Source organism: Lissotriton helveticus, chromosome 2_1, assembly GCF_964261635.1.
Source record: "Lissotriton helveticus chromosome 2_1, aLisHel1.1, whole genome shotgun sequence".
NCBI classification, from domain to species: domain Eukaryota; kingdom Metazoa; phylum Chordata; class Amphibia; order Caudata; family Salamandridae; genus Lissotriton; species Lissotriton helveticus.
In genome coordinates, this window is record NC_136059.1 from 193,925,267 (window position 1) to 193,939,083 (window position 13,817).

Below are 13,817 nucleotides of genomic sequence, written 5' to 3' on the forward strand. Positions count from 1 at the left end.
TGAGGGTGAGGGAGGGTGAGGGGTTGAGGGTGAGGGGTTGAGGGTGAGTGGGGGTGAGTGAGGGTGACACAAAAGGTACGAGAAAAAGAACGACGACAGGCTGCTATGGTATTAGGCGCACATACATATAAGACCATGAGCACACAAAACACGCCCATTGTGGGAGAAGACGTGCAGTAACACTTCCAGCCCACATAACTAACAGCATGAAACCATGTGCTGCCTTGCAGCACACTGCTCAATGTCAATCTTTTATGTATGCGTCTACATGCGACTCAGTCATGATACCAAGAACGAAGGAACTTCAAAATTCTGATGTCACGATACTGTTCAAAATAGTATGAAGGCGAAAAGTTTGTTCAAATCTGCAATCATAGAACAGAGCACTCTAAATGTAAAATGCTGTTGCATGTTGTACACAACGCGTTTCTCACTTGCATCTACGTGAAATTTCAGTACACAACTCATCGAAGGTGTAGGGCACAGGCGAATCCCTTTAAAAACGCTGTATGTTCATTCTTAAACCAGTTCCGTAAAAAGACCGTAATACTGTGAGTGTGTCTGCTGTAAGACTTGGTGATATCAACATCTGTTCTCGAATGCGTTTCTCAATTAGAGTTACCAAAAATCGTAAAACAGACTCACCAAAGATGAAAGGTAGCGTGGGGTTCCTTTCAACACGATCTTTATTCATTGAGTAACACGCTCTGTAAAAAGACCGTAAATGCGATAAGTTTACCCGCACTAAAACTTGGAGATGCCTGCCGAGTTCCCAGTCAAGAGTAAGCACTTCTAGAATCCTCTACTCACCAGTCGAAAGCAGCCTGTGGTGTTGTCTCCTGAACACGAAAAACGCGAAAAGCACGGAAACGAAAATCCGCGGGTGACTGAATTTAATTAGCCTGTACCTCCTGAATGCGCTTCCTGCATGCGCATGAAAAGAGGACTAAGCTTATGCGCCATATTGAATGGGTAACTAGACCGTAATCTACGCTAAAAAGCGGTCCATATAAGAAAACTGCATACAGCCGAGACACAATTAAACAACTCAATGCAATGGTCTGAATGTAAAAAGAATCCAGCTAGAGGGTGCCCAGATCTCCACAACAAGGCGAAATGCTTATGAAATTCGGTGGTTTGAGCAGTTTAAAAAGTGCCTGGACTATCCGCTAGATACTGTGATTTAAATTCATAATGAAATGTAAACGTCAGGAACAATATACTCGTTGCTTATTTAAAAAGTTCCTGGAAGTTTGTGTGTTTGAATGCTAATTCATGAAGTGAACGGACGGAGGAGAGGGGAGGGGGGAGGAGAAATGCGACACGGCGGGAAGGGGAGGGCTTTGCATTGGACTTACCGGAGGACTTCGACTGCGAGGAAGACCGCTCACAAGACTGCTCAGCAAGTAGGGATGTGCAACCTTTTCCCCTTTCGACCTTCGTGTAATTTGAACTAATGCGGTTAGCACCCGCAAACTGAAGTTTACGCGCTTTCACGTTAAAAGTAGGAATTTCATGTCCCTCTGAATTTTGGTTTGAGAAAAAGATCACCAATATCGACCCACTTTCAACGTTGCAAGGAAAATGGTTTCAAAGTGTCTTTTAACATGTTTTTATTGGCGGAGCGGGGGTGTGGGAGAAGTGCGGCTGGCTGCCTGATGGAGTGGAGAGCGGGCGGGCAGAGAGAGTGAGGGGGCGGAGCGGGGGTGTGGGAGGATTGCGGGAACAGACGGGAGGGGAGGAGAGTAGGAGGAGGAGTAGGGGAGGCACGGCCTAGCGGCCGTGCAATCAAGAAGTGAGGGGGCGGGAGAGTAGGCAAGGCAGGCGGCTGGGGCCATGTGCACGCGCTTTTAAGCTCAATGCGCATGCGCATTGAGCTTAAAAGTCACGGGCACTGCAAGGAATCGCCACGATTCCTTGCAAGTTAGATAAAGAGTCGATGAGCCCCTATAGTCTCGCTTGCTCGATGCGCATGCGCATCGACAGGCGAGACCTAAAAAAAGAGGGGCCCCTTGCAACCCAAAAGGAATAGGGCACAATCAGTGAGAAAAGAAGGGTCCCCTTGGGTAGGTTGTATTACCTATTCTCAGATATCACACATACTCATACACTCTCTTCATTGTCCACACATTCCAAGATTGAACCATATTAAACAGGGAAAAACAACTTCAACAATTTATATAAAAAATTGAATCACATATATTTATTGTTAGCATAAAAATGTTTTTCTCTTTAAAAGCTCATCAATCCATACATTTAATATCACAGAAATTAATAAAAACACAATATTTAAAAAAGATTATTCACAATTGGCATGAAAACATATAAAGAGTGAAAGGACCAAAAGCTAGACAGAAAAGAATCAGTCTTAACAGTTTACACATCGTCCTAACATATTATCACTGGCATGGAAATATTCAATCTGTAATTAGCTTTCTTTCACCAATGCCCGATGAACGGATTGTGTACCAAAATATAGCGTTGACACGTTTCGATGGGAAAGGCTTTATAAATCCATCTTTATCAAGACTCATATATATATATATACACTCTGTCTTTTGTTAAACGTTTTCATGCAGTCACCTACAATAAAATACAATCATTAATATTTCTATACTAAATGAATCATATTTAAAAACATCTTTTGATGGATGATGGGTTTTTAAAGAGAATTTTTATGCTAACACTAAATATATGTGATATAATTTTTTATATAAAGTGTTGAAGTTGTATTCCCTGTTATTTATGGTTCAATCTTGGAATGTGTGGACAATGAGGAGAATGTATGGGTATGTGTGATATCTGAGAATAGGTAATACAACCTACCCAAGGGGATCCTTCTTTTCTCACTAGTTTATTACAAAACATGCTATTTTTAGCAAATTACACACTCTTTTTTTGCCTTAAATGTTAATATGTTTTATGTAAACCTATTTACGTTTAAATAGCCTTTATAGTGTTTTGAAAAATAATTAGAAAACTTCAGACAGGCATTCCCTTTCACCCTCTTGCCCTTCCCTCTCCCCAGTGACAGTCATTGAGTGCATGACTTCCGTTAGACCAGTTCCACCCTCTCTTCCTTTTCAGACATATTGCCCTCTGTACTAGCGCCTAGTGGCCAATGTCCATTAAACCCTGAGCTCGTAAGCTTGTAGGACAGTAGAAGCTTGGTTATCCTCATTTAGATAATGTAAAACTGGGTACCACATTTTGTTAACTAGTTGCGTCTCCTCTTAGTTGGTATGCCACCTTCTCATGTGCGAGGAGGTGCCAGAGACGTTGCACCCACATTTGTTTAGCTAAGATTACTTCCTATGGGTTTTATTTTAACTTCATTACATTCTGTGACTGTGTGTTGCAGTAACCTGTGAGTGGCTATGTGTGGTGTTGGACGTACTCCAAGGCTGAGCTGGAGTATATGTATTACTGTTTTGTGATATCTTTGGCTGTAGTAACAATGTTTGAATTTACATCCCTTCCTAAAACCCTCTTTAGTCCCTCTCGTACACCCGCTCACATTTATGCGTAAGTAATCCCCTTTTTGCAGCTACTCCCCTTGTTTCACCACCATTTGCTACAAAAACATAGACCGACATGTCCAGAGAGCTCTAAACAGAAAATGTAGTAGGCGCAGTGGTGAAGGTATCCGCGAGTAGGTTAGTGCATAGAATTTTGTAGTACAAGAGTAATACTACTGTTGTATTACTCACGCACTACAAAATGTAATACTACTGTGGCATTATATACTACAAAGTGTCATTCTACTGTGCATTACTCACATACTACAAAATGTAATACTACTGTGGTATTACTCACATTCTACTAAAAGTAGTAGAACTGGGGTATTTCTCACACACTTCAAATTGCAGTTTGTTAATGAAGCCCTTGTTTCAGCCCTTCTCCGTTGCAGAATTTTAAAATCTCCCACAAATCAGCGCTGCTGATGATTACGCTGCATCTGCCTCTTTCCACTCTTCTTGCAAGTAATCATTGACTTTAAGAGGCTAAAGCGATGTAAGGCCCAGCCCAGATAAGACGGTTAATGATGTAAGAAGTGGCCATTTATTCAGAAGCGGTGACCTTATTGATAAGACCAGGAGTCTGATGACGCAAGGCTGTCAAAACTCACAAGACAATACCCTCCGCCTTGCAAGGGACCACACTGCCCCTTGGACAACCCAACAGCCCCATGTAGATTTGTGAAGGGCATTTGTGAAATATTCCAGTGCTTGCATAGTGTCCCCAACCAGCTTACCCTCACCAGCAGAGACTGGCACATTCCTTCCTTTGGTTTTTTAATAGTTGCACAGCCCTCCTGCCCTCTATAGGTCTAAAGTGGTGATATAGCAAGGGGAATTCACAATGCACTTAAGAGTAATTACTTCCAGTTTGATTCAAATATGTGCCAGACCATTCTTCAATATCTTGTGTCTGGGAGCTCTGGTTATAAAGTTCATGAAAATGCCAATCTCTCTGCTGAGCAGTGGAAATTGACCAGCTGTATTTGATATATCCAAAGGAAGCGACGAGCTGCAAACAGTTCACGTCAGTTCAAGTCAGACATCTCCTTTTCTTTTTTTTTCTTACTCAGGATCAAGCCGGAGGAGTTTGTCCCGTCAGCAACGGAAGAATGGCTGGAAAGGTAATTATCAACCCAAAGTCAAACTCCCGACCAAAACTCTATTAGCTGTCTTAAATTAGAAAGATTACTTGGTGTTCTGACAGTGGACCTGGTTTAGTTGTAAAGTGTGGCTTTTGACTAGTTATGACCTACTTTATCACCAAAAAAGCTACGTTTAGCAAATTATATCGTCTTTCAATGTCTTAAATGTTAATATGTAAATGTATTTAAGGTTTCAATAGTGTTGTTTGCCTTTTGAAAAATAAGTACAGAACTTCAATTGGGCTTTCCCATCTTAACTTATACACAAAAAACTCCTTCCCAACCTGACCCTCTGCGCTCTTGCCCTTCCCTCCATCCCCAGTGAAAGCCATTGAGGGTATGAATTCTGTTACACCATGTTCCACCCCCTCTTCTGTTTCAGCCATACTGCCCTGTGCTCTAGCGCCTCGTGGCCAATGTCCAGTAAACCCACAGCTTGTAATCTTGTCAGACAGTAGAGACCTTGGTTATCCTCATTTAGATAATGTAACCCTGAGTTCCACATTATGTTCACCAGTTGTATCTCCTCGTACTTGGTATGCCACCTTCTCATGAGCGTGGAGGTTCCTTAGACTTTGGAGCCAGTTTTGTTTAGTTGACAATACTTCCTATAGGGTGTTAGTTTAACTTCCTACTTCCATTACAATATATGGCAGGGTGTTGCAGTAACCTGTGATTGGCCATGTGTGGTGTTGGTCGTACTCCAAGGCTGAGCTGGAGAATATATTTCCAGCTGTTTTGTTATGTCTTTGGTTGTAGTAACAATGTTTGCATTTGTAATTGCCTCTCTAACCCCCTCTTTATTCCCTCTCCTACAACTGGCTCCCATTTGTGTGTAAGTACTCCCATTTTGCATCTACTTCCCTTCTCACCCACATTTACTACAAAAACATAAACCTACGTGTTCGTAGTGCTGTGCACTGAACAGAACAGGTAGTAGAGGCGGAGTCTGAGGTGCCGGTGAATAGGTTAGCAAACAGCATTTTCTTGTAACTGAGAAATACTACGTGGTATTACGCACATACTTCAAATTGCAGATTGTAAATGAAGCCCTCTGTTTGAGCCCTTCTCCATTGCAGGCTTTTAAAATCTCCCAAAAATCAGCGCTGCTGATGATTATACTGAATCTGCTGCTGTCCTAACTGCTCACAAATAATGTTTGACTTTAAGAAGCTTACTCTGTGTAAGGGTTGGCCGAGATTAGAAGATTAATGATGTAAGACTTTGTCATTTATCCAGAAGCTGTGTCCTTAATGATAAGACCAGGAGTCTGATGACCCAAGGCTGTAAAGCTCAGAAGACAATTCTCTCCATCCTGCCTAGGCCCACACTGCCCCTTGGACAACCCAAATGTCCCTTGTAGGTTCAGAAAGGGCACACATTAAATATTCCAGTGCTTGCATTGTGTGCACAGCCACCACACCTTCACCAGCAAAGTCCTGCCAAATTCCATTGTTTGGTTTGTTAATAGTTGCGCTGCCCTCCAACCTTTAGAGATCTCAAATGACCATACAGCAAGGCGAATTCACATTGCAGGTAAGTGTAATTGCTTCCAGTTGGTGCAATCATACATCAGGCCATTGCTCAATGTCTTGTGTCCTGGAGGCTCTGGTGATGTACTGCATGAAGATGCAAATTTGACTATTGGCACTGGAAAGTGACGAGCTGTATTTGACCTTTATCCAAAGGAAGTGACGAGCTGCAAACAACGCAAGTCAGACATCTCCTTTTCTTTTTTTTCTTATCCAGGATCAAGCTGGAGGAGTTCGTCCCATCACCAATGGAAGGTTGGTTGGAAAGGTAATTGTCAACCCAAAGTCAAACTCCCAACCAAAACACCATTAGCTTTCTTAAATTAGAAAGATCACTTTGTGTTCTGACAGTGGACCTGGTTTAGTTGTAAAGTGCAGTCCTTGACTACATGTGCCCGTTTATCACAAAAAACATGTTACATTTAGCAAATTGCATTGTCTTACCATGCCCTAAATGTAAATATATTTAAGGTTTCTATAGTTATTATTGTGTTTTGAAAAATAAGTACAGAACTTCAATCAGGCTTTCCCATATTAACTTCTACTCAACAATTACCTTCACAACCTGACCCTCCGCACTCTTGCCCTTTCCTTTACCCCCAGTGACAGTCATTGAGTGAACATCTGTGAGACCATGTTCCTCCCCCTCTTCCTTTTCAGGCGTACTGTCCTCTGTTAACACCTTAGGAGCGTTGTAAATACCTCCCCAGTGCTGCGCTGTCCATTGGAACTAGTGCTGAATGGACGTCCAACGGTCGCACGCAGCACTGGGGAGGTAGTGGCCGTGACGACCGTTGGCCGACGGCAGCAATTAAGGGGTTAAAGCGGCTAGTGGTCAATGTCCAATAAACCCAGAGCTTGTAATCTTGTAGGACTGTAGAGGCTTCTACTATCCTCATTTAGATAATGTAACCTGAATCCCATATTTGTTTACCGAGTTACATCTCCTCTTAGTTTGTATGCCACCTTTTCATGAGTGAGGAGGTGCCAGAGACTTCGGAGCTAGCTTTGTTTAGTTAACATTACTTTCTATGGGATGGTATTGTAACACCTTGCTTCCATTATGCTCTATGACAGTGTGTTGCAGTAACCTGTAAGTGGTGAGTTCTGGTGCTGGACATACTCTAAGGCTGAGCTGGGGTATATTTATTACTGTTTTGTGACGTATTTGAAGCTGACATTTTAATTAGCATAATTTGCTCGGCCCCTCTGTACCTTTGACTTATATTTTTTTTAAGTTCTTCTACAATGATGTCTGAGGATGGTGGTGGTTCTTGAGGCGTTGTAGGGGGTGGTGGAGGCTGTTCAGAGTCAGGAGCATGTGAGTCAACCAGTTTTTTCAGCATTCCACTTCCTGTAATATTTTTTTTTTTGATAATCAACTTTATTGGTTTTACTTAAGCAAAGAAACTCATGGGCTGCAGTTCATTAAGCATTAAAGGGAGCAGGTCAGGGATGAGGGATGTTACAGGTAGGGACAGTCCATTACAATCAAACACGGCAGTTTGTTTAGCAGTTGCATTATGACATAGAACAAAGAGAAAACAGAATGTCATGGTGGTATCATATTAAACCATTTGCCCCACACTCTGTGGAATAAGTCCGGGCATCCCCGTGCTTCAAATAGGGCCTCTTCCTGGATCCCACACCAGTCCACTCCCTTCCTCCATCCCTTTAGAGTAGGCGCCTTAGCCTGTGACCAGTGCAGGGCTATGTCCCTCTTGGCCACCGCCACAGCCGTCCTCAAGAGGCGTTTGTCCATCCTAGAACCGTCTAGGCCGTCAAAGACCCCCAAGAGCATCCGCAGCGGGTCGTGTGGAACTTCCCACCCCAGGGCCTGTGTGAACTCCCACTCCACCCCCCCCCCCCACCAGAATGCCGCCAGCGCCGGGCAGAGCCACACCATATGGTAGAAATCGGCAGAGGCCGTACCACATCTCGAGCACTCCGAAGAGGGTCTCAGTCGGGCTTGGAATAGCCGCACTGGGGTGAGGTATGCCGCATGGAGATAGTATAATTGGACCAGGCGCAGCTTGGAGGACGTGGTCAGGGTTTTGGGCGCCATAAGGGCATCGCTCCAATCTGCCTCGTCTAGGGGGCCCAGCCATCCCTCCCAGCGGGCCCGAAGCCGGTCTAAGGAAGCGGGACCATTATTCACTAGGGACCGGTAAATGCGGGACACTCCCCCCACCCCCCTGCCCAGATTCCCCATCATCACTTGGGCTTCCAATGGGTTAAACTCCGAAAGGGAGACAGGTGGTGAGAGATGCGTGTAGAGGGCGTGGTGTAGTTGTAAGTATCGAAAATGTTGGGAGTGAGAGAGAGCATAGTGTTGCCGTAGGTCCACGAAGGAGCGGATGTGATCCCCCACCCAAACATCTCCGAGCACCGAAACTTCAACAAGGTCCCAACGTCGGAACCCCTGCAGGGACGAGACCTCCCCCATCCAGGCCCCCTGCCAGAGTGGCGTCTGCCGAGTGAGTTTCTGGTCCCACCTCACGTGTCTCAGGGCAGTACGCCAGGCCAGGAACATTGTTTTAGTGACTGGGGCCATCACCTGTGGCACTGGGCTGCCATACAGAAGTGCCTGGACCTGTGGAAAGTCCATCGCGTTGAGTTCCACCCGATAGGCAGGGTCGGACCAGCTGCCTGCATACCAATCGTGGATGACGATAAGTTTTGTGGCCAGATAGTAGAGGAGGAGGTTGGTCACCTCCATACTGCCATCAAAGGGGGGAGTGCGGCATTGCGCCAGGGATATGCGCGATCTCCCGCCCCCCCCCCCCAGAGAAACCGGGTGAGGGCCCGTCGAGTTCGCGGAACCAACTGCCCGGAAGGGGGATCATGATGTTCTGCAGGATATAAAGGGAACGGGGGAGGACCATCATTTTGAAGAGCGCACTTCTACCCAGGGGGTTCAGGGGAAGAGTCTGCCACTTCTTAAGGTCTGCCTTCATCCGGACGACCAGGGGCGTAATGTTCAGGGCCCACTCAAGCTCAGGTAAGAGAGCCACCCATACACCGAGGTACTTGACAGAGTGTCTCCTGAGGGGAATAGTCGACTGCCAGTCATAGCACCCCCTGGAGGGGTGAGCGGGACCAGAGTGGACTTAGCTGCATTAAGACGAAGTCCAGAGACCTCCTCAAAAGCCGAGAGGACCTTCAGGCACCTAGGGCCTGAATCCGCCGGATCCGCCAGGTAGAGCAGCACGTCGTCCGCATATAGGGCTATTTTGTCCACTTGGCTCGAGTCCCAGGCCCAGCCTGCCGGACGAGCGCCGCCAGGGGCTCCATCGCCAATGCGAACAGAAGTGGCGAGAGGGGGTACTCCTGACGCGTGCCCCTACGGATCGGGAAGGCCTCGGAGAGCTCTCCGTTAATAAGTACCCGGGCTCGGGGGTTGGTATAGAGGGCTTTGATGAGGCGGCGGAACGAGGGGCCGAAGCCCATCAGGTCCAGCACGTCCTGCAGGTAGTCCCAGTTCACCGTGTCGAAGGCCTTTTTGAAGTCAAGGAAAAGGAGGGCTAGGTACGGGGTCAGTCGATCACGGTGGGCCAAGGCCAGGTAGAGGCGACGGATGCAGTGGCGGGTACCTCTAGCCGGCATCAACCCGCACTGGTCTGGGTGGACCAGCGAAGAGCTTAATCTCAGTGTTGATCAGCGAGATCGGGCGGTAGTCTGCACGGCTCAGAGATGGCGGTTGAGTCTTCGGGATAACCACTATCGTGGCCAAGTCCGACTCAGGGGGGAAGGAGCCAGTCTCCGCCACATGGCGGAAAAGGTCCAGCAGGCAGGAGCCTAGATGTCACGAAAGGCCGCATAATATTCCTGCGGGTATCCGTCGGGACCAGGCGTCCTACCCGGGTGCAGGAGGGAGATAGCATCTCGAACCTCCTCCAGGGTGAAGGGGCGGTCCAGAACTTCTGCAGTGTCCTGGGGGATGGAAGGCAGGCGGGTACCAGCCCCGTCCAGCAGGGCGGCCAGAGGCGCACCTGAGGGTCGAGCCGCATAGAGGCATTCATAGAATTCAGCAAAAGTCCGTGCTACGACCGCAGAATTCACGGGGAGGGTTCCATCGGTTGAGCGGACCTCAGGAATAATATGGTTGATTTTAGGATAAGACACCAGATTGTGGAGGAGCTTGCCGTTCTTGTCCCCCCACCCATAAACCCGTGCCACCGACGAGCGCCACAGCATTTTGGCCGATTCCAGCGAGATTCGGCGGATCTGTTCGCGAACCGCTGTCAATTGTCGGGAAGCATCTGTCCGCCCGCCCAAGGAGTGCGCAGCTTCCAACCGCGCCGCCCAGGATTCCATACGTGCGAGTTGGGCCACCTGTTCCGATCGTTTAGCGTGGACCAAACCCCTGGCCACCCCGCGGACCACGGCCTTGCCTGCCTCCCACAGCGTTCCCGGCGAGGGGACCGACCCCTCGTTGGTGGAGAAGTAGTGACTTAGTTCCTGGCAGAGGGACTCCACCAGTTCCCAGTCTTGTAGGATCCTGTAATATTTTTTAATGTTTTGAAGTGTAATGTTTTGAAGTGTGCTGGTGTAAAGACCTGCTTTGTGGTAAGGTTTGAAATCAGTATGGTTAAAATTTCTTTCATCTCGGCATCCAGGCGCTGTGTCACATTTTTCCAGATATCCCAGGCATCATCCGTAGACTTCCCCAACTGTTCCAGCTGCTGCCATGATACCAAGTACATATTTTGGGCATAATCCATCAGTCCCTGGTTAGGAGGCTGATGTTTAGCGGTATAGCTATGCCCAAGAAAGAACTTATAAAACCTCCTGACTGCTTTACGAGTTTTTCTTAGACATGAGGGATGACCTTTTATTACTGAGCTTCTTGATAAGGTGGCACTTCTTCTTCAAAACAAGGAACTGGTGCTCTGATATACATTAACTTTTAGGGTGTTTAGAGCGATTTCTGAAACAGCAGCCACTAAATCATCCAAAGCCGCACACAGGGTGGCCTTTCTTTGCTGTGGGTTAGCTGTGACTAGCATTTTTAGGAGGGCTAGATTATGGTGAAGACGCACCGACTTGGTCAGTATCTGGTATTATAAGGTCTAGAGTGTGAATGTTTAAGGATTCTGTCCATAGGCTTTGGGCTTGGTTTAAAGTGTGTAAGCGTCCAGGAGATCGGGTGGGAAAATACCAGCATGCAGTCTGTAGTCTTCTACAGTATTGGGTTTTAAATCTACCAGTAAGAAACTGTGTGGTTTCTGAGTAGCATTGTTAAAGACGTACAAGAAAAACTGGGTGTTACTAGGGTACTTCTGTTTATCTTTAATGGATATCTGTTGTTTGTCTCTGCGTTTTTTAAAATAAAACCAGGTATGAGGCGTTAAGAGCTATAGAACGACTGCTCTTACCCTTCTAAAACAAATTCTGTATGATGTAACATATGCTTAGATTGCGATGGTGTGAATATTGTGTAAAAGTGTTCTCTATCTCAGGGTGGTTCCCCACCTTCGCTCATAAGGCCGTCTACAATCACCGTGTTTACAAGGCCTGTAGGTAACAATGCATCATCGTTGTGATTATTCTGTATGCCTTCTATAAACTTGATGTGTAGAAACCTTAGGGATAGTTCTGTATAAAGATTTTGCCAACACAAATAAAGCCAAAATATTGTTAGGGGTTTGGATAAACAATGGGAGCATTTTCTAATAGTTTCTTTATAAAATAGCCTTTACTGCAAATTGAGGGGCATGCTAAAATGCAGGAGAACGAGTGCTATAACCTCATGTCCATAGTCAGGTTTGTGAGACTCTAATGCACCTTCAGTAAGCGTACGGTAGGGCTTTGTAGTCTCCAGTCAAGACCCTATTATCAAGCACTGCATGCAAGGTTTTATGCATTGGTTGGGTTGTAATTTCTTTCTATTTTCTGGACCTGAATATGCTAATTGTTTTACAACAATTGTTTTATCCTTTTCACGGTAGCTAGAGGTAGAGTATTTATTCAATAGATCCTTTAGACTGTCCACATTGAGTTTGACACTGTTGTTTACATTTAAGGTGATGCCTTTGACTTTCGTACATACTGCATTGTTAGAATTTCTGTAAAAATAGGTCTTGGGCCCAAATGATCTATGTACTCATCCTTTTCTAGCACGCTGGTCATATTGCCTAGATAATCAGCGAGTTGGAAATCTGCATCCTCTAATTTGCTCAAAATAACATAACAGAGTCTATATCCTGATACAGACACCATTCCTGAAGTTTATCCATCACATAGTAAAGCTCTGAACGAGCATGAGTTGTTGCAAAACTGGATATGAAGATCTTTATATTGTTACAAGTTGTGGGGTACTCTTGTGTATTTCCAACACAGTGTTGCGGTTTTGTCATTGATAAACTCACAGCTGCACACCTCGTAGCACATCGCAAAAAGATATTTAAACCATTCCTCAGGATCTGTGATGAATGACGTGTTTAACAAGTGAATTTTCCACATAATTCAAGGTCATGTTTGACAAGACATTGTTTAATGTCTTGTAATCTGAACGAAACACATATAGATTCCTTACCTTAGGATTACCACCAGGCATGACACTGGATCCGGAAAGTTTTCTCGTCAGCAGCACCTCTGCATTTCGGAAGGTGGCGTCGGTCGGCTCAGTCGTTGGCGTCGTGGTTGCCGGATGACATCGCAGCAGCTACTTAGACGCCGCCCTCGCGCAGATCCAGGCGAGCGGTACCCAAGTCATTTTTTGACTAACTTTTTCTCTACTTTTGTTGACTTCTTTTTGAAGTCTTCGATTCCGACGGTGCATGAGATATGCCCGGCTTCAAGGCATGCGGTTCCTGTCATCGCGTGATGTCGGTGACGGATCCGCCCCACATGTGTCTTTTTTGCCTGGGGTGGGACCACGACCCCAAGTCGTGCTCTGACTGCCGGTCGATGGTGGTGAAAGATTTGTGGGAACGGTCCCGAAAGCTGCTTGAGCACCGGTAGTCGGCTCTTTGCCATTTGAGGACCCAGTCGAGAGAGAGGTTGAGGGACCGGTCGTGGAGCCATCACCATTCCGGTTCCAAATCTTTGAAGTCTTCGCACTTGGGGTCGTGTAAGTTGAAGCAGAGAAGAAGTCGAAGAAGCATCGTCGCTCTTTGACTTCTCCTCGCCGTTCGGCCGATCCAACAAGGCACGCGGGTGGTGCCCTTCCACTCCACGCTTGGAGCCCGAAGAGTCAATTCAGTTTCCCTACCTTACCGGAACCCGGAGCGACTCTCGCCCAGCTTCATATGTTCTATATGTTCTACGAGGTGATGAATGCCATCTTTGGGTGGACCGACCCTGTCGTCACGCCTTTGGACCCCGCGGACTTGGTTTGGGGGCCTAGGTCTTCTCTGCTGGTGGCTCCGGCCTCGGCGCAGCAGGCCCCCCTTGGATCCAGGCCTAGATCCGGATTGGCGCCAGTTGACCTCGTTACGCCTCTACCGGCGCAGCTTTTGATCGCACCACTACTGCTTTCGATGCCCGTCACCCCCCAGGCCGGCATCGACCACGGCCTCCATCTCGACATGGACGCAGAGCCGGACTGGCGGCGTTCGACACCGGTCCCGGTGCCAAGTGGGGTTTTTGTGCCCCTGTTCACTCCTGGAGCCTCATAT

General features: G+C 46.7%; 1 protein-coding gene across 6 annotated transcripts in view; it reads left to right on the forward strand.

The window, feature by feature from the left end:
- Nucleotides 1–13,817, forward strand: part of LOC144819281 (uncharacterized) — a 752,536-nt gene that overhangs the window by 332,233 nt on the left and 406,486 nt on the right. For all 6 annotated transcript variants that reach the window (XR_013607256.1, XR_013607258.1, XR_013607259.1 and 3 more), the window contains exons 4-5: nucleotides 4,592–4,642; nucleotides 6,413–6,463. Coding sequence is in view for 2 of the 6 variants with exons in the window: in XM_078677246.1 (XP_078533372.1) it covers nucleotides 4,592–4,642; nucleotides 6,413–6,463 (102 nt within the window). In the remaining 4 variants the exon portion in view is untranslated. The remainder of the gene's footprint in view (nucleotides 1–4,591; nucleotides 4,643–6,412; nucleotides 6,464–13,817) is intronic.